Below are 25,176 nucleotides of genomic sequence, written 5' to 3'. Positions count from 1 at the left end.
GCTGTGTCTTGCTAGCACTGAGTGTTCATGGCACACTGCCATACAGTTTGAGCTTATTTCCAGCTCCAGTTTACCCTGTGCAATATGGAATGCTTCTTGGTTAAAATTACACTCTGCTGCCTACAGAATGGAAAAACCTTCAAGTTCAGGTCATTAATTACTATTGACAGCAGGCAATTAAAAAAAATACAAAAGGAAAAAGCAGACTCAGTTGAGTTTTACAGACTTTCAATGTACAATAAAACATTTTCTTTAAAAACAATGCATTCAATATTGTGTTTTGGCACGAGTCAATGTTGCAGGCATATTCACACCAAATAATAACATTGCTGAAAGATTCAAAATGAATTATCATGTTTTTCTCCACAAGCGATGGCTATGATGTGGATATGGCACCCCATTACAACAAGAACCAGGCTCCTTAAATCACAAATGTGATGACATATTTACACACACCACGCACTGTGCAGGCCGCATCCACTCCTCTGGTACAAAGAGGGCCCCATCCTTGTTGCTCTGAGGCCAACTGAGACTTCAGGGGATCAGGACCAAGCATCAGTTCCGCTTGTGACATATTTCACAACATGTGCAGCCTTGCATGCCATTCACCTGAGACTGTACCCTGGTCCTTTGTCAACATCAGCCATTTAAAAATAAATAATGCTTTTAGTATGGCCATTAAATAATTAACCCTTTATTACGATTATGGCCATATTTTTAATATTTATCTTTTTATTCAAAACAACTCCATCAGGCATTGAACTGTATAGCCATTAGAATAAAGACATATTTATTTACAGAAAACCTGCTTTCTAAATGTTTTGTTTTTGCAACTTCCATTCACAGTTAGATATATTTCACAAATAGTTGCCTTTTTGTTATACTCCACAATTCAAACTGGTAGCCAAAATGTGTTTTTTTTTATTTTATTTTTATTTTTTTAGTGTATCCTAATACAATTCGCTGAAAAGATGCAAGCAACTAAAACACAAAACAAGGATGTAAAGAGAAGGAAAGGTAACATGCCTATTCCATATACACCTCTTCCTTCCATTTCCCACTTGATGGCTCTGTTCCAGCACTGTCAACACCTTATCCTCAGCTCTATTGTGGGTCATTCCCATGTTCCTGCAGTGCCATCACCTCGTGGCTGCCACTAGGAGCCCTTTCCCTGAAGCTTCTCCTGACATTGTAAGCTGAAAGGTTTTGTACTTGCAGGAATTGTTCATGTTGCATTGTGTGTTCTTTCATTTAGCTATATATTTTGTCTAGACATTCAGAAATAATAGTGAATATTTTCCCTGAACCATCAGGAATTCATTTAGATAGACAGTGAAGGGAAAGTTGAGGATCAAGCAAAGGGGAAGGAAGAGTCTAGCTAACGTGCTAATGAATTAAGAGAGGATTTGCTGTCCTGGACACAAAGGCTGTAGCTGGCAGATCCAGGAGCAGGGAGTCAGGCTTTTGGGCATGTTCCAGCACCCAGGGAACAGTGTTGGGCAGAGATGGGTGCTCTCTGCCCTGCTGCTACTACAACACAAATAATAAATGGCAATATTAGTAATAAATAACACAACACCACACAGCATAGCACTAGTGTTGTTTTACAGCAATGTGAATTCAGGATGCTTGCTACGAGTCATGCTCTGTTGTATGAGCAGTGACAAGTGCAGGCAGTGAGGCAAGTTAGCAGTGCCCAAGGGCTGATATGGGATTGTGCCTTGGGAAAGGAACTTTGCAGCCATTAGCCTCCTGCACAAGCACGTCTGAAATCATGGGTGCTAGCTTGGTGGTGCCAGAGAGTATCTGAGCCCCTTCGCAGCTCCAAATGTCCATTGGCAAAGTAAAATCCAGAAAATACTGCATAATCAAAATAGGGAAGAACAGGGCATTTTCAAAATGTCTTTGAAACACTCGGTATTCATAGCCAGTGCAGAGGAGTGAAGTTTCCTCCCTGCTGGAATATGCCCAATTTAGCTGTATGCCAGATGCAGTCACTTTTCCCCCAAAGTTTGGGTGCTGTGCACTTTTAAGGTATGATTTTAAATTGCCTTTTGCATCTTCTTCCAGTGTATAGTCAGTTCTTCTCAGCATCATACAGAATAATATTAAAATGTTAAAATACTTTGAAGCATACTTGTCTTAATAAGAAAAACAGTTGCTTTACGAACTCCTTTAACCTGAGGCATCACGGCCAAGAGTTTCAAATACAAGCAACCCTAAGATTTAACTTTTTTTTGCAACCAGTCTGACCATTAAAGGTACATAGAAAGCTGCATCTCCCCAAATATCTGTTATTGACTGGAACATGAGACTGCTAATTCAGTTGTCTGACCGGGGACTTAGCAATGTGAAAGGGGACTCTGGGAATCACATCTCCTACTCTATGCATTCCCACTGTGCTTGCTTCCCTCTCAAGGCCATTTCTCAGAAATCGGGCTGCCCCAACCTCACTCCATCTCCCCCCTGACCTGGTGCCAATGGAGCTGGTGAGGGGGGAGATGCTTTCCTGTGCAGTTAATTGGGCTGGGAATCCTATCCCCCTGTTCTCCACATTCATTGGAGCACAGAGGGGTGAGGAAGCTAGGTATAAGCCATATTTTGACCTTCTCCATATTGTTCTTAAAAAAATGTTAAATTCAGTAAATACAAAAATACGCAAGCAGTGGAAGTGGGGTTCCACAATGAGGAACTTATAAGTGACAATTAACTGGAGTTTCGGGGTGTCTTTTCAATTGGCCAAGGTAAGTCTATGTATGCTAAACTACTCATAGCAACATAATGTGAGAAAAGCATAATTCTAGTTCTAATCTGAAAGGAACAATCAAATCAAGATGTTAAGAGGCATTTAGTTGAATGCTGAAATATGAAAAGATTTTAAAACAGATTTCATAGCATATGCATAAAAGAAAAATATTTCACATTTGCTGTGCTGCTGCATGAATAGCATCCACAGAATTTGATAAATGCCTCTGCATTCCTAAATATGCTTAAACCCTTTGATGAACGGTGACAAGGGTGATTAAAAAGTATTTTTATATTATGGAAAATATATTAGGGTGAGTATATATATATTTATTTTAGAATTGTATGTGAAGAAAGTTTAACTCAGATTTGGGCACATTTTAGACCATCATTTGGGACTTGAAGATTTAGGTTCTTAGGCACAATGCAACAAGGTCAGTTTGGCCAGTCCTTCACCATGCATCCTATAGAGGAGCTGGAACTCTGCAGGCAGCTGGTGGGACTCCTGCCATTTGGTTGTAAACTTGGTTCCTTTCTTGTCATAGTAGTGATATGGGAGGTCCTCCCTTGTGTTGGGGTCAAACCCAAAGGGCCAGAATCCATACAAGTGAATTTCCTCACAAATGGCAGAAGCAAGGGTATATATGAGAATACCTGTGCTCAGCCGCTTGGGTGACAAGTGTTTGTTTTTCCAGTATCTGTGATAAAAACAAAGACACGTTAGTAATAGGGTACAAGTAATATCATGGGGTTGCTGTAATTAAAAAAATATTACTGAATAGAGACCAGCAAAAATGCTACTGAATGGAGACAATCAATGCTCACAGCTGATAACCTAAGTAAGGTAAGGCTGTTCAGGACACTTTGTAAAGAACAGGAATGCAGAAAAACCATTTTAGCACTCTCAACAAAATTCTCTTTTGAGGTCTCCCTAGAATCATAGAATCAGTAAGGTTGGAAAAGACCTCGAAGATCATCCAGTCCAACCATCCACCTACCACCAATATTTCCCCAATAAACCACATCCCTAAGTACCACATCTACATCTTTCTTGAACGCTTCCAGGGACGGGAGCTCTACTACCTCCCTGGGCAACTTGTTCCAATGTCTGACCACGCTTTCAGAGAAGTTTTTGCTAATGTCCAACCTGAACCTCCACTGATGCAACTTGAGGCCATTCCCTATAGGACTATCATCAGTTATATGTGAGAAGAAGCTGACCTCCACCTTTCCACAACCTCCTTTCAGGGAGTTGTAGAGAGACATAAGGCCTCCCCTGAACCCCCTCTTCTCCAAACTGAATAATCCCAGTTCCCTCAGCCACTTCTCATAACATTTGTGCTCCTTCATCTGATTGTTGTTGTGGAGGACCCAGCACTTGGACTTGTTGAACCGCATCTGATTGGCCTCAGTCCATCACTCCTGCCTGTCTAGATACCTCTGCAGGGCCTTCCTACCCTCAGGCAGATTGACAACTCCTGCCAATTTGGAGTCATCTGCAAACTTACTGAGGGTGCACTCAATGCCCTCAACCAGGTCATCAATAAAGATACTGAACAGGACAGGCCCCAATACCAACCCCTGGGGAACACCTCTTGTGACCAGTCACCAGTTGGATTTAACTCCACTCACTGCCACCCTCTGGGCCCAGCCATTGAGCCAGTTCTTTACCCAGCAAAGAGTGTACCAAGCCACAGGCTGCCAGCTTCTCCATGAGAATACTGTGGGAGACAGTGTCAAAGGCTTTGCTGAAGTCTAGGTAGACCACATCAACAGCCTTTTCCTCACCCACCAGGTGTATCACTAGATCATAGGAGGTCAGGTTGATCAAGCAGGATCTGCCCTTCACAAGTTTATGCTGGCTGGGCCAGATCCTCCAGTTGCTCCGTTGTCATCTTGACGCAGTGTAAACTCCTTTCTTGAGCCTTGGATTTCAGTCAGCTTCAGAGGTCGATGATAGGTGATTTCCTCCTCATCATCAGTCTCTTCTTCATGCCTCTTGGTTTTTCCCTTTGCTTTTTTCGGTACTGCTCCAAGCCCGGCACCTGGGTCTTCTGCTGCCCCCCCCCCTCTGCTTCTCCTTCTTTTCGTTCTAGACTCATGGACACCCGTTTCCAATTCTTGCCTTCCACAGAGGCAACTGATATTGCTACTGATGCCTCCTGTGACTGATCAGAGTTAACTTGGGCTTGAATCTCAGATCGGAAACTCTCTTTCTCCAGAATAGTATGATACAAAGCACGGTATGCATAAGCCAAACCCCACATAAGGTTTACCTCCTTAGATCTCTGACCCAAATACTCACTTAATTTCTCAGGGTCCCTTAGGTGTTCAGGAGTGAAATCCCATGACACTGCGGGTCCCCATGCTTCTAAGACTTTTCCTAAACCTTTCCATATTCCCTGCCAGTCATCATTCTCTGGTTCTGGAGGAGACTTCCGCATAGAACGAATGCGTAGGAATACATATGCATTCATTGATAGTGATAACATGGATACAAGTATGAACCCTATCTCAGTTATTGAAAGGCGTGTGGAAATCTGAGAGTACAACCTAAAAAAAGCAGGTTTTTTTAGCCTGTACAATGGATTAAACATGGTGGTGTTTGTAAAATTGCCCATTCCATCTGGGATGCAAGTGTTTGTAAGATTCACAATTCCATCTGGGGTGTAGATGCCAAAATTCGAACCATACCACATCTCATATAAGTACCAGGCAGGTGTATCCATCAGTATCCACCTTATTAGGCCATATACCTGCACAATTCCAAAACACCAAATTATGGTGTTAATAGTTGACCAATACTTTAAGAAGATCATAATTGCTTTCAATCCCTTAAACAGAGCAACTGGGATGAAGAGTGGATTCATAGCTGGCAGGCTCTGTAAAAGTCAGAGCTAGCTAGCTTTGCTCTAAGGGAGAAAGAAATCCCTTTGTTTTCTATACAAAAGTTAGATAGCAATGCTGAGAATGTACAGCTGCCCTTAATGTTGACAATTTGTCTGGTATTTCAAGGTCACATTCTCAGTGAGCAGCTACAAAAAGATAACACTCCCGTAACGAAGCTAACGAATCTCTTTAAGAGCAAAGAGAGAGTCGTTCTAAAAGCTAAAAAGCTCTATGCCCGCATTCTCCACCAAAAAATCTGTCCCGGGTTACTTAGATTTACCTATGCCTGTGACAGGGGATGCCACCCCGTGCCCCCCCCCCCCGGGGCCCGGAAAGGAGTGGGAAAACGGGAATGGGATAAAAACAGCAGCAATCTAAGGAGGAAAAACTTATTTTACTAAATATGATATTGAAATACAAGATAACACAATATAATATAATTGAGGCTAACAAATCGAACAAACAGAGAGAGAGAGAGTCCCTGAAAACCGAGAGGCCTACTGTGAACTCTAGGCGACACGGCTGGAATGCTTCCCACTCTCCGAGAAGTTCGAGAGAAGAAGGAGGGCACTCCAGCCTGGGAACAAGATTATATAGCGTCCTGGTCCCGTGACTTATCACTGATCGTGTTGTTCTCTGGGATATGTAGTCTTCTTCTGTGGACTGCACATTCAATAGAAGTATCCATACTTTACATGATGTTATGATGTGGAATACTGATAGCAAAATTACAAAATTACAAAACCATGACATCCGTACATGCTATGTTATCTCACTAAAGATGATCTGTTCAATAACCTTCCCTGATACTGAAGTCAGGCTGACCTGTAGTTCCCCAGATCCTCCTTACAACCCTTCTTGTAGCTGGGAGTCACATTGGCCAGCCTCCAGTTGAAGAGTGGTTTACAGAAATGAAGGGTAAAGATAGTTTACAGAAGCAAATATGCGGAGGCTGCTAAAAGAATGGGGTTGACAACAAGCTGAGATTAGGACAATGTTGGGGGGGGGAGGGGGCAGAGGACATCAAGATAAGTGCTTTGAGAACAGCTTAAGGACATTTAGTGAGTAAGTGATAAGATGTCCACAAAGCAAGTTAGAACTGGTTCCGGGGCTACCCCTCCCACAGGGTCAGAAGTTTACAACTAGGGAAGACTACAAGCCTTTGCAAGGAAGATGATGAGCCTTCATCTCACAACCACCAGGAGAAAACCCCAACTGCTCACGACACGTGTGCAAGGGGGTGGGACCATATGCTACGGAGTTCTCTGAAATATAATGAATATGTATACGAATTCCAGGAAAATCATTGATTATATATTAGTTCTGCCTATATCTGTACCAAACTTTTGTCCTATGGTGTGCAAGTTAGGAGGAGTGATCCCCCTTGCACTCGGTGTGAGCAAGGGGGATCCACAACCTCCCTGGGCAGCCTGTTCCAGGAACAAGCTCTCAACAAGCCCTTCTAGCTCCTGGTTTAGGATCCATTTCCCCCTTTGAGACAGGCGGGACTCATCTGCAGTCATCAGGCCAGGTGTCAAGTAAACAACCCCTTCTGTGTGTGTTTTATGTTTTCCACCTGGAAAAGCAGATCTCCTGACTCCTGGTCATGTGTGCATTTGCTAAAGATGTGGCAATTTTATCCTTGTGTGAATGACTATAGATTTGCCTAGATCACTCTGCAGATGTCTGCTGGCACCCTATTTGCTACCTGAGAGCAAGTTTCTTCCAATGGTACTTTTTCTTATTGCAAAATCTCATTCAACTCCTCCACACTCTTCCTATCTCTTCGAAAGCTATGGTGGGCGCAGTCCCATGACAGCACAGACCCTGGAACACTTCAGTAAGCAATGATGGAACTGTATTTGCTCTGTAAGCAAACAGTGTCAGGTCCTGACTGGCTAACCTAAGCCTTTCAGGTTAGGCATGACTAGGAAAATAAGTATAATTGCATTTGTACAGAGATAAATATATATTTTGACAAGTTAAATCTCAGAGAAAAATACACACCTGTTAACATGCTGCATTATATTTCCTGGCCATGCCAATTGGACCTTTAGTTGGCCTCGATGCTCAACAAAGAAGTCAACAAGTGTTCTTGTGACTGTTGCTGATGTGTGGAAGAAGAAAGCTGGAATCCAAATAATGGCTCCATCAAGCTTTTTTAAACTTAAAAAGAAGTTGTTGCGATCCTGAATGGTCAAAAGATTGTTGTAATACTTTTCCAGGATGCTGGGGTTGAAGGTTGTGAGATTGATTTTCCTTCCAACGTCTTTTTGAAATGCCTCAGTTGGAGCAAAATTGCAGCGAAAAACAAAATCAGATTTATCTATTTCTTGTCCACACTGACTTCCAGTCAAGATTCCACTGTTTCCAACCACAGCGCAAACATTGTAATGCATATTCAGGATTGGTGACACATCTGGAAGCAGCGATCTGAAGTTATTGCTTATAGAAAAAACATACTTATGGCTGGAATAATCATAATGCATCAGCTGTCCAATTCGTACACTATTCTTGGTCAAAGAAAAAATTTTTATGACATCGACATGCTGAAGGATTTCTTGCCTAAAATGAAATAGGAAAAAAAAAAAAAAGAAGAAGAAAACACTGAGTCACTGAGTTCTATTTCCCTTTTGTCTGTGTTGAAGAGATTTATTTCCATCTATACTTATTTTTTTCTGTCTAGAATATTATAAAGCAATTTACTGAGCAATGCAGTGATGCAATGGCTTTAAAATTAATATAAACAGATAGGAATGATGGAGCTCCTCATCCAGTGCTCTGCTTGGTTTTACTGGGCTGTACTGACTGATGCCAGCTACAGATGTGTCTGTGGCTCTTGGAAAAGTGTCAGGATTAAAATATTGCATTCTCTGTTTAAATGTGAGGCATAGAACTAAGAGGAAACATTTCTCACATCCATCTTCCTGAAGTGTAGTGCAAAGCACATTTCTGTCTGTGCTGTGACACATGCCTAGTGAATGGGTTTTCTGCTGCTGCTCTCTGCACACATTTCACTCTCATTACTGGACCATGGATTTATGGTAATGATGGATATTGTGTTTGCCATGAGATATCTGAATCAAAACCAAGAAGTCCAGAATATTCCATTGTATTAACAGTAATGCAGTTGATTTTTTAAATGTGTGTATTCCATATGTTCTCATTAGGAAGTTTTGAGTCACAAAACAAGTGACAGTCACTGTCTCCCTTTATGTAAATATAATTCCTTAATGTCTTATTTGAGCACAAGCATTATTAGGAATACTTAAAAACAAAAACAAATAAACCAACAGAAAAACCTACCAACCCTGCTCAGGAATTTCCCTAGCGGGGCATAAAATTAGAAAATCAATACCACTTTATTTTCTCATATTTATGGAAAACAACTTTTCTTCCAGCTTGCATCCTCTAATGTCTAAGCATTGATGAAGTCCCACTGGGTCCCCTAGTTATGGGTTATGGATGACAGACAAATGCAAAGGCAGATCCTGAGGCATTAGCTCAAATCATCAGTGGGGTGACACAGAGTTATTTGTCCACCTCTTCTCTCATATAACTAGTGATAGGATTAGAGCGAATGGCCTCAAGTTGTGCCAGGGGAGATTCAGGCTGAATGTTAGGAAATATTGCTTTTCCAAAAGGATGGTCAGATGCTGGAATGGGCTGCCCAGGGAGGTGGTGGAGTCACTAACCCTGGAGGTGTTCAAGGAACATTTAGACTTTGTGTTAAGGAACATGGTTTAGTGATAACTATTGGTGATAGGTGAATGGTTGGACTGGATGGTCTTTTCCAACCTTAGTGATTAGCCCCCTGCACTGGTAGATAGGGATGGGGAGCAGAATAAGCCCTGCACGATCCAGGTTTTGGTCCTGCTCCAAAAGCTGGATGCTCACAAGTCCGTGGGGACGGATGGACTGCACCCTAGAGTGCTGAGGAAGTTGGCAGATGTGGTTGCCAAGCCACTCTCCATCATTCTTTGGCAGTCCTGGCTAACTGGGGATGTTCTGACGGACTGGAGACTGGCAAATGTGATGTCCATCTTCAAAAAGGGATGGAAAGATGATCCTGGTAGCTACAGACCTATCAGTCTCACCGCAGTGCCTGGGAAGGTTATGGAACAGATAATTTTGGGAGCCATCATGGACCAGTTAAAGGTCAACAAGGGGATCAGGCCCAGTCAGACTGGGTTTATGAATGGTAGATCCTGTCTGACAAACCTGATTTCATTCTATGACAGGGTGACCCGCTTAGTAGACGAGGCTGTCGATGTGGTCTACCTGGACTTCAGTAAGGCCTTTTACACTGTCCCCCACAACATCCTCATGGAGAAGCTGGCTGCCCATGGTCTGGATGGGCATATGCTCTGCTGGGTGAAACACTGGCTGGATGGCTGGGCCCAAACATTTGTGGTCAATGGAATTAAATCCAGTTGGCAGCTAGTCACAAGCGGTGTTCCCCAGGGCTCAGTGCTGGGGCCACTTCTGTTTATCATCTCTGTTAATGATCTTGATGAGGGGATTGAGTGCACCCTCAGTAAGTTTGCAGATGACACCAAGTTGGAAGGGAGTGTTGATCTGCCCAAGGGAAGAAGGGCATTACAGAGGGACCTGGACAGACTGGATCAATGGGCCAAGGTAAACTGTATGAGTTTCAATAGAGCCAAGTGTCAGGTCCTGCATTTTGGTCACAACAACCCCAGGCAACCCTACAAGCTTGGGGAGGTGTGGCTGGAAAGCTGCCTAATGGAAAAGGATCTTGGTGTGCTGAAGGACAGTTGGCTGAATATGAGCCAGCAGTGTGCCCAGGAGGCCAAGAAGGCCAATGGCATCCTGGCTTGTATCAGGAATGGTGTGGTGAGCAGGACTAGGGAAGTAATCCTGCCCCTGTACTCGGCATTGGTGAGGCCTCACTTTGAGTACTGTCTTTAGTTTTGGGCACCTCAGTACAGAAAGGACATGGAGGTGCTGGATCAGGTCCAAAGAAGGGCAATAAGGCTTGTGAAGGGCTTGGAGAGTATGTCCTACAAGGAGAGGCTAAGGGAACTGGGGCTGTTTAGTCTGGGGAAGAAGAGGCTGAGGGGAGACCTTATTGCTCTCTTCCAGTATCTGAAAGATGCTTACAGCGAGAGCAGGGTTGGTCTCTTCTCTTTGATGACAGGTGACAGGACAAGGGGAAATGACCTCAAGTTGTGCCAAGGTAAGTTTAGGTTGGATATCAGGAAAAATTTCTTTACAGAAAGGATTGTTAAGCACTGCAATAGTCTCCCCAGAGAGGTGGTTGAGTCAACATCCCTGGATGTGTTTAAAAACTGTTTGGATGTGTTGCTCAGAGATATGATTTAACGGAGGGTTGTTAGGGTAGTATGGTTAGGTCATGATTGGACATGATGATCTTTATGGTCTTTTCCAACCTGATTGATTCTATTCTATGTTTCTATTCTATGATTCTATGATTCACCCTCTCCCAGAGGGTGCTGACACACTGGATCAGGTTGCCTAGAGAGTTTGTGGATGCCCCGACCCTGGAGGCATTCAAGGCAAGGCTGGATGTGGCTCTGGGCAGCCTGGTATAGTGGTTGGTGACCTTGCCCATGGCAGTGGGGTTGAAACTAGATGATCTTTGAGGTCCTTTTCAACCCAGGTTATACTATGATTCTATGATTAAGGATAAAGCAATGATGCCAGGAATTAGGCCATACCAAGGGGTTTTACACCAGCCTGGGAGATCTCAGGGAAAGGATAGAGCAGGCATGGTGCCATCTCCTCTCAATGGCCCACAGCTGCTTATGGGTTCCTCAGATAGGACGTGTGAGCAGATTCACAATGTGGCCTCTAAAATGTCAGGCAGACAAAATCAGCATCCAAAATGGTAGTAGCCATTTAAATGGTTAAAGGATTTCCTTTAATTTTACATCTTTATTTCTGTATATATACATACTGCAGTAAAGCCATTAAATAACAGAGGCTTGGAAGACATCATCATTTTCACATCACAATGAAGAAAATAAAAGCCCATCTTGTTTCTCATTAGGCTTTGAGAAAGCTTAAGGAACCAAGAAATTCTTTCTATTCTTTCAGCGCAATGTGGCCATGAACCTGTGAACAGGAGGCAGAAGTCGGCGTGCAGTAAAGGCATCTCAGGAGGATCTGGGCTTGGTGACCTCCAATGAACTGCCCTCTGCCCACCCCACACCTAGAGTGGAGCTGGAAGCCACACTGCACTTGCTCAAAACTGCTGGGCATGTTTTGCCCTCCATGAGCATGGCTCTTCATGGCTGTTGCAGTCTGATTTGTTTTGAGTTTTAAGAAACTAGCTATTGATCTTGAAGAAATTACAATGTCACTTGCACTCTGGGAAACTGGGTCATGTTCCATTTGGTAGAAGGAAGCGTGTTGCACCTTGGTGACCCACTCTGAATTAAATTCTTCCAAGATGCAAACATAAAGGGAAATGCTCTGATTCAGCCTTTGTCTCTCATTGATGGAAAATTACTCAGAATTCAGAGTATTTAGAAGTCCCTGATTATATTGTTTCAAATACTCAGGGGTAGGAGACAACCCTAGAGAAAATGAGAGGGTGGCAAGCGGGATGAGCTGTGCACTTACTTCTGCTGTGTGAATGCCGTCCGGTTGAACACCCACTTGGAAGGCTTCTCCTGCAACTCGTGGCCCAGCAAGTTTGTAATGGGAACAAACGAGGGACCCAGGAACTTCAGCGCGAACTGGGACCTGGAGATGTGTGCACAGACTCATACGGGAACAGGGACACACAAACACGGACACACGGACGCACACAGGCCGCACCCCGCCAATAGTCGAATCCGATCGACATCAGCACCACGGACAGTGCAAGCAGTGCCGGGCTGAGCCGAGCTGAGTCCTGCAGGACTGTATTAAGTCATGCCGGGCCGTGCCAGGCCGTACCGAGACGTGTTGTGCCGTGATCACGTTGCAACACCTCCAAGGCACCGAGATTCCCATTCCCGGCCCGGGTGTCTTGCGGTCCCGGGGGCCGCCCGCTTCCCGCAGGACCAGGGCTGGGGGCAGCGCGGTGCGGGAGGAGCCGCTGCCGAGGCAGCGGGGACTTCCCTGGGCCTTCCCTCAGAGTGCGCCTGGACTTCCCCAGTGCCAGCCCGGGATCGGGTCGGGGGCGGCTCCCTGTCCCCGAGCCGGGCCGGGCAGTGGCGGCCATACCGAGCCGCGCCCTCACCTGAATCCTGCGTGGAACATGTACATGCGGGGCCCCCTCGGGCTGCCGGCGCGAGGCGTGCCGAAGATGTTGTCCTTCTTGAGCGAGACGTAGCTGATGAAGGAGAGGATGAGCAGCGCGACGCTGAGCATCACCAGTCCCAACACGCTAGCCACCCGCACCATCTTGCAGTTCCTCATGATAGGAGAAGGCCCTGCGGCTGGGCGTGTGCGGAGGGGCTGCGGCGGGGCTGCGTACAGGGGCGGAGGGAGCGGAGGCGGCGGGGACAGAGACGTTGCTGGCACCGCCAGCAGCCGGAGAGAAAATGGAGGTATCAAGAGCCGGCGCGCTGGCACGGCAGCCGGCAGCCGCCCCCCCCACGGCTCTGGGCCCAGACGGCCCCGGCCGCACCAGTGTGCCTCCCCCGTCTCTCCCATTAGGCATTTCGCACGCCCGGCAGACCCTGTGATGTCCCCAGGTGTGCACTCCCCGGCTCCAGGTTCCCTCCCGACAGCTTCAAGTTGCCTCCCTACGATGATCCTGGGGTGTCACACAGTGCCCCCAGCCAGCCCCAGAGTCCCCACAGTGACACACAGTCACATGGGAATCAGAATGGGAGTTTGGCCCCTCCATTTTTCTTCACAGTCTGGCATGAGCTGCAGACCTCATCAACATTTCCACTCCTTGCCATGGGCAATGGCCAACGGGCAATGGGGAACGGCATTCAAGAGCGTTATGGTGTCCCCAGTCCCATGGTGTCTCCATGGTGGGAAAGTCTGGGTGCTTCCACGGGCATTTTTCTGTGCCACAGCCTGCTTCTGGGTGATGCCAAACTCACACAGAGACCCCTCATTGTATAAAAACAGGGTGCTACCCAAAGAGCCCTAGCTGCAATTAAACTGCCCTGTAAATCCCACAGAAACTTTAATGTACTTTCAGGGTACTCTATCCCCTGACCTGGAAGTCTTGGATAGAGAGCAAAATAAACCTAGGAGGACACAGTCAGAGATGTTCCACCTGGACTGCCACAAGTCCATGGGGCCAGATGAGATCCATCCGAGAGTGCTGAGGGAACTGGCAGAGGTGATAGCCAAGCTGCTTTCCATCATCTATCAGTGTTCCTGGTCATGTGGAGAGGTCCCAGAAGACTGGAGGCTTGCCAACAAGAAGGGTTGTGTTACCGGTTTACGGGTTGGTTCGTAACTGCCTCCCATTGCTTTCAAAATGGTTTTTAACAACCCGTTGTATCGTTCAATCTTACCAGAGGCTGGTGCATGATAGGGAATATGATAAATCCACTCAGTGCCATGTTCTCTGGCCCAGGTATCCACAAGTGAATTTTTGAAATTAGTCCCATTGTCAGACTCAGTTCTTTCTGGGGTGCCATGTTTCCACAGGATTTGCCTCTCCAGACCCAATATGGTGTTTCGGGCAGTAGCATAGGGTACTGCATATGTTTCAAGCCACCCAGTGGTTGCCTCTACCATGGTGAGTACATAACACTTACCACTGCGAGATCGTGGCAAGGTGATATAATCAACCTGCCATGCCTCACCATATCTATACTTCTGCCATTACCCTTCCTCCCAGAGAGGTTTCATCCTCTTGGCTTGTTTAATTATGGCACATGTCTCACAGTCATGAATAACCTGTGCAATAGCATCCATAGTTAAGTCCACCCCTTGGTCTCTAGCCCACTTGTATGTTGCATCTCTTCCTTGATGGCTCGAGGTCTCGTGGGCCCAGCGGGCTAGAAATAGCTCTCCCTTGTTCTGCCAGTCCAGGTCTATTTGAGCAACCTCAATTCTGGCAGCTTGGTCTACTTGATGGTTATTCTGCTGTTCTTCAGTAGCCCGACTCTTGGGCACATGCGCATCTACATGACGCACCTTTATAACCATATTCTTTGTTTGGGCGGCAATGTCATTCCACAATTCAGCAGCCCAAATAGGTTTACCCTTCCATTGCCAGTTGTTTTGCTCCCACTGTTGTAACCACCCCCATAGAGCATTTGCCACCATCCATGAGTCAGTATAAAGATGAAGCATTGGCCACCTCTCCCGTTCAGCAACATCTAAGGCCAGCTGGACAGCCTTTACCTCTGCAAAATGACTTGATTCTCCTTTTCATTCGGTGGCCTCTGCAACTTGTCGTGTGGGGTCCGCACGGCAGCCTTCCATCTGCGATGCTTCCCCACAATACGACATGATCCATCCGTGGAAAAGGGCATATTTATTTTCATTTTTATTTATTTTGTGATCTCAAGCGATGTGGGCCTGGCAAAGAGCAGGACCAGGATGCTCAACTTTAGAAGAGCAGACTTCAAGCTACTCAATGGAATGCTGGCCAAGATCCCCTGGCGCGCTGCCCTCAAAGACAAGGACGTTGAGGAGAGCTGGCTGCTCTTCAAGGATGCCCTCCTGGCAGCACAAGAGGTCTCCATTCCCCTGATTAAGAAAGTGGGCAGGAGAGGTAGAAAACCGGCATGGCTCAGCAAGGACCTGCTAAGAGAACTGAGGGTGAAGAAAGGGGTGTACAAGCTCTGAAAACAAGGCTGTGTCACCTGGGAAGAATACAGGGATGCCGTCCGGACTTGCAGACATGGGATCAGGAAAGCCAAGGCGCAGGCAGAACTGAACTTGGCAAGGGACGTGAAAAACAATAAGAAAACCTTCTACAGGTACATTGGCCAGAAGAGCCAAAATGGGCGTACCTACTCTGGTAAATTTAAAAGGAGAAATGGCTTCAACAGATGAAGAGAATGCTGAGGTGCTGAATGAGTTCTTCACCTCGGTCTTCACTGGTGGCCAGGATTCTAGTGTTTTTCACATCCCTAAGTCTTGCACCCCCATACCTCTATGTGGGGACCAAGGAAGTAAATCCCTCCCCACTGTAAGGGTAGAGCAAGTCCGAGAGTGCCTCCTTAGACTGAATGAGTACAAGTCTATGGGGCCAGATGGCGTGCATCCCAGGGTCCTGAAGGAGCTGGCTGAGGTGGTTGCTGAGCCGCTCTCCATCATATTTGAGAAGTCGTGGCTGTCAGGTGAGGTCCCGGATGACTGGAGGAAGGGTCACGTCACTCCCATTTACAAGAAGGGGAGCAGGGAGGACCCGGGTAACTACAGGCCGGTGAGTCTCACCTCCGTGCCTGGGAAGATTATGGAACAGATCCTACTGGACAACATGCTTGATCACATAAAGAACGAGCATGTGATCCGAGACAGCCAGCATGGCTTCACCAGGGGAAGGTCATGCTTAACTAATCTTGTGGCCTTCTATGATGGAGTGACGGCCTTTGTCGATGAAGGGAAGGCGACCGATGTCATTTACCTGGACCTGAGCAAGGCCTTTGACATGGTCCCCCATCACATCCTCATCTCCAAATTGGAGGGAAGTGGGTTTGATGGGTGGACAACTAGATGGATAAGCAATTGGTTGAAAGGCCGCAGACAGAGGGTGGTGGTCAATGGCTCTATGTCTAGGTGGAGGCCGGTAACGAGCGGTGTCCCCCAAGGGTCTGTCTTGGGACCGGTGCTCTTTAACATTTTTATTAATGACATCGATGAGGGAATGGAGTGCACCCTCAGCAAGTTTGCTGATGACACCAAGCTGAGTGGTGCAGTTGATACGGTGGAGGGAATGGATGCCATTCAGAGGGACCTTGACAGGCTGGAAAGCTGGGCTCGGGTGAACCTAATGAGGTTCAACACAGCAAAGTGCAAGGTTTTGCACTTGGGCCGGAAGAACCCCAGGCACCTGTACAGCCTGGGAGGAGTGGTCCTTGAGAGCAGCTCGGCAGAGAAAGACTTGGGGGTCCTGATAGATGAGAAACTTAACATGAGCGAGCAGTGCGCTCTGGCAGCCCGGAAAGCAAATGGGATCCTGGGCTCCATCAGGAGAAGGGTGGTCAGCAGGGATAGGGAGGTGATTGTCCCTCTCTACTCTGCTCTTGTGAGGCCCCATCTGGAGTACTGTGTCCAGGTGTGGAGCCCTCAGTACAAAAAAGACATGGAGATTTTGGAAAGGGTCCAGAGGAGGGCCACAAAGATGATCAGGGGGCTGGAGCACCTCCCCTATGAGGACAGGCTGAGGGAGTTGGGTTTGTTCAGCCTGGAGAAGAGAAGGTTGCGGGGTGACCTCATTGCAGCCTTTCAATACCTGAAGGGAACTTACTCCCAGGAGGGGAGTAAATTCTTCGAAAGGGCTGACAATAGCAGGACACGGGGAAATGGTTTTAAGTTAAAAGAGGGAAGATTTAGGTTGGATGTTAGGGGGAAGTTCTTCACTAGGAGAGTGGTTAGGCCCTGGAACAGGCTGCCCAGGGAGGTTGTGGATGCCCCGTCCTTGGAGGTGTTCAAGACCAGGTTGGACAGGGCTCTGGGCAACCTGATCTAGTAAAGGTGTATGTTTGGTGGCCCTGCTAGGCAGGGGGGTTGGAACTACATGATCCTTGAGGTCCCTTCCAACCCGGGTCATTCTGTGATTCTGTGATTCTGTGACTCTGTTGTCCCTTTCCCCCTCCTGGTTGGGGCAGGGCACCTCTTTTTGTTACCTCTGTATTTGCAGCAACTGGAACGATAACCCTTTTGGAAAAGTTCACCTTGGTGGTTGATCAGTCTTGTAACTCTTTTTACTCATGCTTGAAGGGCAGGAGTGGGTTGATTAGGCCACTTCTCCATATCCTCCCCATGGTAATGCAGGCAGCGCCACAAGGCAAGATGTGATGGAGTCTTACTGTTGTCATTTGCCCGACTAGGAGTACGTCTCCTTTTGATCGCTGAGATGTTGAATGATGCAATTTGGGAGGAAAACAGGTTGATCAGCTCTTCCAATAGGCAGTTCTGGGAATTCTGATCCTCATCAGATGTATCTGGTGCCACCATGGATCCATCAGCATTAAGCATGGACAGTTAGTCTATTATGTCTTCTTGTTTCTCTCCATTCTGTCTAGCTTTTTTGGCTACCTTTGTGATGGCTGAAACACATGCTCGTAGAGGGCTTAAATGAAACTCAAACTCCTGAGGCCTATTAACCAGGTCATTTATAACGGGTCTTCTTTCCCCTCTGCCATACATCGCTGCAAATGTACTGGCATACCTTTCTGGTGCCCTCTTTGTAAACGTACACCATATATTTGGTATATACCTGACTCTCTCAGGATCATGCTCTTGGTCTGGTGCATCAGGAAGGAAGTTGGTGCTGTATAACATTTCCACCATAGCGTATTCTCTCAAATAACAGATACCTTCTTCTATATCAGTCCATTTCCTTTTCTCAGGCATAAGATCGTCTTTAAAGGGATATCTTTCTTTTTCAGCTAACAACATCCGCTTCCAGAGGGTGATGGACCCATTCTGGCATGTACTAATACCCCTGTCGATGGCTGAGTCCCTAGCAATGCCACCCAGTTGACGAGCTTCTCTGCTATCTAGCCACATACTGTTGGCACCATTGTCCCAACATCGAAGTAAGCAGGTGACAATAGGTTCATTCAGGTGCCGTGAAAAGTCTTTCCTTAGGCCTCGAATTTCATTTATCAATTGATCAAAGATTGATCAACAATAGTAACAATGTCTTTCTCACCTCCTGCTCTTTCAGGACTCCTTGCCCTCCTTGGTGTTGGTGACCGTGGTCTTACTGATGGCCCTTCACCTGGACTCAGAGGCGCTTGCCTTGGATCTCAAAGCCACTCCTCTGGACCTCCTTCCTCCTCTTCTCTTACACTGACTGCTTCTTCTATTTCACACTCCTCTCTCCTCTGTTCTAGCTGAGTTGAAACTTGTTTCATTTTCTGTCCTCTTAAAGGGGCAACTGACATTGAATCTGGTTGGTTGGTTCCAATGCTCTCACTCTCCAACTTGGCTCGGAGTCTGTCTCGCTCAGTTATGAGGGTATTTAGTTCAGATTCAAGCATGGCTTGATTAGACTGTATTCTGTTTATTTCAGTTTGGAGACTGAATTTTGCTTGCTGGAAGGCATCTCGCTCGGTTTGGAGTACATCCCTTTCGGACTTGAGGATGACCCTCTCGGACCAGAGAGCGTCTCACTCTGACTGGAGGGTGTCTTGTTGAAATTGGAGGTTGTCAAGTTAGGACTGCAGGGAGTCTCTCTCATTTTGGAGGGTCTCTTAGACTGGAGTGTGTCTCGCTCAGATTGGAGGTCTTTTCTCTCAACTAGGAGACTCTCTCGCTCAGCCCGGAGATTCTCCTTCTTGGCTTGGAGACATCTTTAACCCCAACTAGTGATGAGTTTGTTACTGTAAGGGGAGCCACCGGCCAAAGTGGAAGGGCATTCTTCTAAAACCTTTAAAATTATCATTGGGAAAACAGGTGGGAATGCATACATTTTTGTATATGCCAAAGAGGCGGAGATAAAATTTGAGTCATCGGAATCCTTCCGATTGAGTTCAAGGTAAGAGAGAACCAATTAACCAAGGTACTTAGCCTAGCCCTGATCATCACTCCTATTGGAACGGAAATCCTGGTGAAGGTGCAAAATCAGGTTTACCCAGGGATATGGGCAGCAGAGGTCCTGGGACGATCAAAGTTGCTTTCCCCAATACAAATTTGACCAAAGCCGGGAGCTCAGCCAGTACGGGTTAAACAATATCCCCTACGATCTGTGGATAAGAAGGGAATTCAACTGGTAATTGACCGATTTGTGAAATATATGTTGTTAGTGGAGTGCAATTCAAGATACAGTACTCCTATTTTGCCAGTTAAGAAACCAGATGGGAGCTACCTGATAGTCCAGGATTTAAGGGCTATTAGCAAATTAGTGGAGGACTTACACCCTCTAGTGGCAGATCTGTATACTCTGCTTACTAAGCTTTCTAGTGAGTTGGCCTGATTTACCGTATTGAATCTAAAAGATGCCACCTTCTGCTTGCCTATGAGTCCTGAAAGTCAATAGTTGTTTGCCTTTGAATGGGAAAACCCTGATTCGGAAAGAAAAACGCATCTCATCTGGATGGTACTTCCTCAAGGGTTTTAAAACAGCCCTACTTTGTTTGGGAACCAGCTTGCCAAAGACTCAGAACAATGGGAACAACCACCTGAAAAGGGAGTTTTACTGCAATACATGGATGATCTTTTGGTTGCCACAGAGTCAAGGGAACAGTGCATTGCCTGGACAGTAAGCTTGTTAAACTTTCTTGGACTTAATGAATATCAAGTCTCTCCACAGAAAGCACAGGTGGCTCAGCAGCAAGTGACGTACCTGGAGTTTGAGATTACAGCTGGACTCCAGACCTTAGGGACTGCCAGGAAGGAAGCCACATGCCAAATCTGTGAGCTGCATACTGCCAAGGAACTCCATACATTCCTAGGGATGACAGGATGGTGCCGACTGTGGATACGCAACTATGGACAATTGCTAAAGCCTCTTTATGATCTTTTGAAATCATGTCTAAAGAATAGTATATGGGATAGGGAGGCAAGGAGGGCATTCCGCCAGCTGAAACAAGAACTCATGAGGGCCCCTGCCTTGGGGCTACTAGACACAACTAAACCCTTCTGGCTGTTCCTGTACGAAAAGCAGGGATAGCTTTGGGAGCCTTCGCCCAAAACCTGGGACTCTACAGAAGGGCAGTAGCATACTTCTCCAAACAGCTTGATGAAGTGAGTAAGGGATGGCCAGGTTGCCTGATTGTGGTGGCTGTGTTAGTGCTCAATATTCAAGAAGCCTGTAAATTTACGCTGGGCCAAAGAATAACAGTTTTAATATTTCATACAGTGTCTACCATGTTGGAGTTAAAAGGATGGTATTGGCTCTCACCCCAAAGGTTCCTGAAATACCAGGCCATCCTGGTAGAGAAGGATGATGTAGAAATAACTGCAACTAATATTGTCAACACAGAATCTTTTCTTAGTGGAACTTCTGGAGAACCAGTATTCCATGATTGCCTGGAAATAACTGAGGCTGTATATTTCATCTGACTAGACTTGAAGGACAAACCATTAGAAGATGCAGAAAACACATGGCTTACTGATGGTAGTAGCCTTGTAAGGCAAGGTGTACACAAGGCTAGATATGCCATAACTACTGCGGACCATGTAGTAGAGTTCAATCTTCTTACCTCAAACGCATCAGCACAGAAAGCAGAAATAATTGTACTCACCCGAGCATTAGAACTAGCCAAAGGAAAAAGGATTAACATATAGACAGACTCTAAGTATGCCTTTGGCATTGTCCATGCCCACTGAGCAATATGGAAGGAGAGAGGATTGTTATCATCTCACAGGAAGCAGATCAGACACTCGGATGAAATTTTGAGACTTCTGGAAGCAGTACAACTACCGGAGAAGTTGGCTATTATGCACTGCAAAGCCCATCAAAGGGAGAGACTTTCCAAGAAGTGGGCAATGCACTGACCAATAAAGAAGCAAAGAGTAGTAGAGACAGGCACAATGTGAATTCTTTAATCCCAGACAGTAAAATTCAAATTAAAGGTGAACCCAAGTGCTCAAGAGAGGACCAGAAGCTGAATAGCGATTTGGGAGGGAGAATAGGGGAGGACGGGTGGACCACAACCCCCCAGAACAAAGTAATCATCCCCACTGCCTTGTTATGGGCCATGATCATGGCTGAACATAGAAAGACTCATTGGGTAGCAGAGGCCTTATATAAGTACTTAAATCAACGAGTCATCGCTCATAACCTATACGCAACTGTTAGGCAAATGTCACAGCAGTGTGAGATTTGCCTACAGAATAATCCCAAGGTAGAGCTCAAGACCGCTCTAGGACAAATAGGAAAGGGAAATTGTCCGGGACAGCACTGGCAAATTGATTTCTCAGAACTCCCAAGAAAAGGGGGGTATCTCTATATGATGGTACTAACTGATACCTTTTCAGGGTGGCTGGAGGCCTTCCCTTATAGGACTAAGAAGGCACATGAGTTAACTTAAGTATTGTTATAGGAGGTTATTCCAAGATTTGGGGTTCTGTCAACTGTCTCCTCAGATCAAGGGCTCCACTTTATTGCAAATGTGGTACAACAAATAAGTGGGCTGTAGGGAATTGACTGGCAGCTACACACCCCCTACAGGCCACAGTCCAGTGGACAAGTAGAAAAGATGAACCACCTAATCAAATTACAGTTAGTGAAACTGGGACAAGAAAATGGGATATCCTAACCTCAGACATTACCTTTGGCCCTCCTATGGATAAGGACCAAACCTCAGGCTGCGGGAATACAAGAAAAGCTGTTCAGAGCAGCATCTGTGGAGCAAGATAAACAGTATGAGAACCAAGGACACCTCTAGAAGGAGAAGAAGAGACTCACAGCTCTGATTGGATATGTGCCTGCATGGACAGTTGAAAAGATTTTTGTAGAATGCTTTGTTGACATGTAAAGGTGATTGGGAAAGTTGTAAGGGCAGATGGGAAAGTTAGAAAACAAAAACTTGTGAAGGTATATAAAGGATGTGAGAACTTGTAATAAACAATTTGGATCATTCACATCTTTGTCCATAGCAGGGGGTAACGCTAGAACCTGGGACAAGGGGGGTTTGAACCATGGGCGCACATGGCAACATATGGTGCCCCGTGTGAGTCTCGAACTCCTGTGTGCTTTTGTGTTTTCTTTTGGGTTTTTTTTTATTGGGGGCTTACTGAGGGGACGGCAGTGCACCCCAACAAGACACCAAGACACGCCTCGGGGGGACGACGAGCTCCGTGTTTTGTTTTTGGGGTTTTTTGGGGGCATACTGAGGTAGTGCGCCCCAACAAGAGACATCTCGGGGGGACGACGAGGTGCTTTCTTGTCCTTTTTACAGAGGCTGCCTGGGGGGACGACAGGAGTCTCTTCTTTCCTTTTTCTACAGCGCAGGTACCTGTGGGGGACGAACAGGAGCGCTATTCCTGCGGCAGGAGTCCTGGGGGGACGACAGGATGCCGACTATGGAACATATCAGTAAGGTATTGTTTTATTTTTGTAAAGAATACTGTGGAGAAACTGCTCCTTCCGTGAAGGAGATTGATGCAGTACTTACTTATCTTGAACGGGAGGGGGAACTTTCATCCCCCCGCGAGATCCTTGACTATCATAAATGGGATCCACTAACTGTTGTGCTTGCGGAGCAGGCAGTGACTAACCAGATGTTTGATGAGCTTGTGACCTGGGGCTTGATGTTGGGTGCTCTTAAAGCCGCCAGGGAGGAGGGGAAATTTATCCAAGTGTGTTTGTTCCTTGGGCTTGTACTTGACCCGGAGCAGCCGGAAAAAGCGGCTGGGAAAAGCGGATGGGAAGGTCCACAAGACCAGGGGGAGATCAAGTGTCGCAGCCAGCTGCTGCTCTAATGCTGGTTGCTCCTCCCGGAGAGAAAAAAAAGTTGCAGTCAGCCGCCGCTCCAGCGGCACTGGCTGCCCCCCCCCCACGGAGAGGAAAAACTGCAAGATGGCGAATTCCAGTTCACCGCACCCACTCTCGACCGCCAACAAGACACTCCACCCCCATATCCTTTGTCGTTGGAGGGAGGGGGGTGTGGACGTGCTGCCAATTCAAGCGGGCGGGAGAGTAGGCGTGTTCCTGATCCAGGGGGGACGCAAACGTGGTGCCATCCGGGGGAGGGGGGGGGGAATAGAAGTAGATGGAAGTATGGTGCCGTTCTCGGCGTGCCACGGTTTGAGCCGCCCTCGGAGTAGCCCGGTCCAAAGGGACTCCGCGGGGCCGCGGCTGCAGGCTTGGATTGGGCAAGTTTCGGCCGGTGGGCCAGCCCCTTCCGTTTTGGCTTGCGGGGCGGCGGGGGGCAGGGTGGTCCTCCGCCGCGGGGGCTGTGCCGCCCGCCGCCAGACCGGATCGGGCTCCAGTGGGGCGGCCGTAGGATGGTGGCGGTGGAGAGCGGGGGTGGCTCGTTAGTGCCGGCGGCAGGGGAGGAGAGGCTGCCGCTGGGGCGGGAGGGGCGGCGGCGGGCGGGGCTGCCCCGTTCCTGCCCTCCGCTCCCTTCGTGGGTCGCCGTTTCGGGCTGTGGGGGGCGGTGGTGCGGCTATGGGCAGCGGCAGGGTGCCCAGCTGCTGCGGTCGGACCGGGGGCCGCCCGACTGGACCGGGGCCCGTGTGCAGCGCTGTGGTGGCGGCCCGCGGCTCGGCGGGGAGGGGCGGGGTAGTTCGCCGCGGTGGCGGGCGCGCGGCGCGGCACCCCGCTGCCCGCGCCCGCCCGCCGCTGGAGCTCCCGCACTCCCTCCGCCCCCACTGCCGTTAGTGTCACTCTCGGAGGCGCGGCCCGCGATCGCTGCCGCCGCCCGCCTGATGGGGGTTAGAACCATGGGCGCACATGGCAACAGCAGGAACAAATTTCTCTACAGCGTACTGTGGTATCTTAGAGCAGTGCAGAAAAAAAGCAATATTAAGGGGTGATGCTGACACGTTGCAAGCCTTTCCTGTGTTGTATCAGCCGAATCAGGTCCCCCATTGAGAATCCCTGCCTTATGAGGCAGTGAAGGAGTTAAGAAAGTCAGTGAGAACATACGGAGTTCAGTCAGCCTTTACATACAATCTTTTGGTTGCAATCAGTGTCAGTTACATTATGACCCCTCATGACTAGAAAATTGTGTTACGAATGATCCTCTCTCCCATGCAATAACACCGTGTTTATGACTGAATACCGGGAACAGTCCGCTGTCCAGGCCTTGAATAATTTGAACAACCTATATCATATTGGCCTAGAGGAACTCATGGTGGAGGGGTCCAGGCAACACCTCAGGCACAGGCACAGCTGGACAGGCAATGCCTGGAGCAAGTTAAGTGTTGTGTGCTCTCCATCGAGTACCTGATATTAATTCACCCGATGCTTCATTTATATCAATTAATCAAGGGGCTACTGAGCCTTACATTAAATTTCTTGACCGTTTACAAAATACGCTAGAGACAAGTAGAAAATGAAGCCGCCAGAAATTTCTTGCTTAAGCAATTAGCAGTAGAAAACGCAAATGCAGACTGTTGAAAGGTTTTACAGTCCTTAAAGAATGCAGACCCATCAATTACTGACTTGATTAAAGCCTGTCAAGATGTAAGCACAGAAAGTCATAAAATGGCCTTGCTAACGGATTCACCGGCAACCCGGCTCGATGCAGGGACAGCTCAAAAAGTGAAGTGTTTGTCTTTAAATCTGTCACGGTTTGAACGAAAAAAAATCCACCTGTGTCTGTGACATTCCACCCCTTATTCTACATCATTACATTATGTTTATACATACATACACACTCATACGTATAGTTGTGAATAATCAGCAACCTTATTTTCTCAACAATTTATATTTATTCCATACAAATCCCTAAGTTGAGAACAAAACTCTATAACATAACCCACTATTTATTAATTTTGAGAAAATGGCAAAACTGCCAGAAAAAG

General features: G+C 47.0%; 1 protein-coding gene across 5 annotated transcripts; it reads right to left on the bottom strand.

Moving 5' to 3' along the window:
• Positions 1-211: 211 nt before the first annotated feature.
• LOC146762694 (alpha-N-acetylneuraminate alpha-2,8-sialyltransferase ST8SIA3-like) lies at positions 212-13,246 on the bottom strand. Of its 5 annotated transcripts, XM_085534078.1 has the most exons (5): positions 12,848-13,246; positions 12,244-12,366; positions 7,642-8,199; positions 3,400-3,443; positions 212-1,530 (listed from the first exon to the last, which is right to left on the bottom strand). In XM_085534078.1, the coding sequence occupies exons 1-5, from the start codon at positions 13,024-13,026 to the stop codon at positions 1,457-1,459; spliced, it is 978 nt and encodes a 325-aa protein (XP_085390204.1). In that variant the 5' UTR covers positions 13,027-13,246; the 3' UTR covers positions 212-1,456. The 5 variants fall into 5 exon arrangements, with proteins under 5 accessions (XP_085390204.1, XP_085390199.1, XP_085390216.1 ...); XM_085534073.1 differs by having other exon boundaries at positions 212-3,443; XM_085534090.1 differs by lacking the exon at positions 7,642-8,199.
• Between the last annotated feature and the right edge of the window lie 11,930 nt (positions 13,247-25,176).

This window comes from Coturnix japonica, chromosome 1 (genome assembly GCF_054131305.1).
Source record: "Coturnix japonica strain WE chromosome 1, WE-NBRP24, whole genome shotgun sequence".
Classification (NCBI taxonomy): domain Eukaryota; kingdom Metazoa; phylum Chordata; class Aves; order Galliformes; family Phasianidae; genus Coturnix; species Coturnix japonica.
This window is presented reverse-complemented; position numbering and strand designations above follow the sequence as displayed.

Coding starts and splice junctions, on each gene's coding strand:
- LOC146762694 (XM_085534073.1), bottom strand. CDS start 13,026: ATGAGGAACTGCAAGATGGTGCGGGTGGCTAGCGTGTTGGGACTGGTG. Junction 12,367..12,847: donor ATGTTCCACGCAGGATTCAG/GTGAGGGCGCGG, acceptor ACACATCTCCAG/GTCCCAGTTCGCGCTGAAGT. Junction 8,200..12,243: donor ACGGCATTCACACAGCAGAA/GTAAGTGCACAG, acceptor ATTTCATTTTAG/GCAAGAAATCCTTCAGCATG.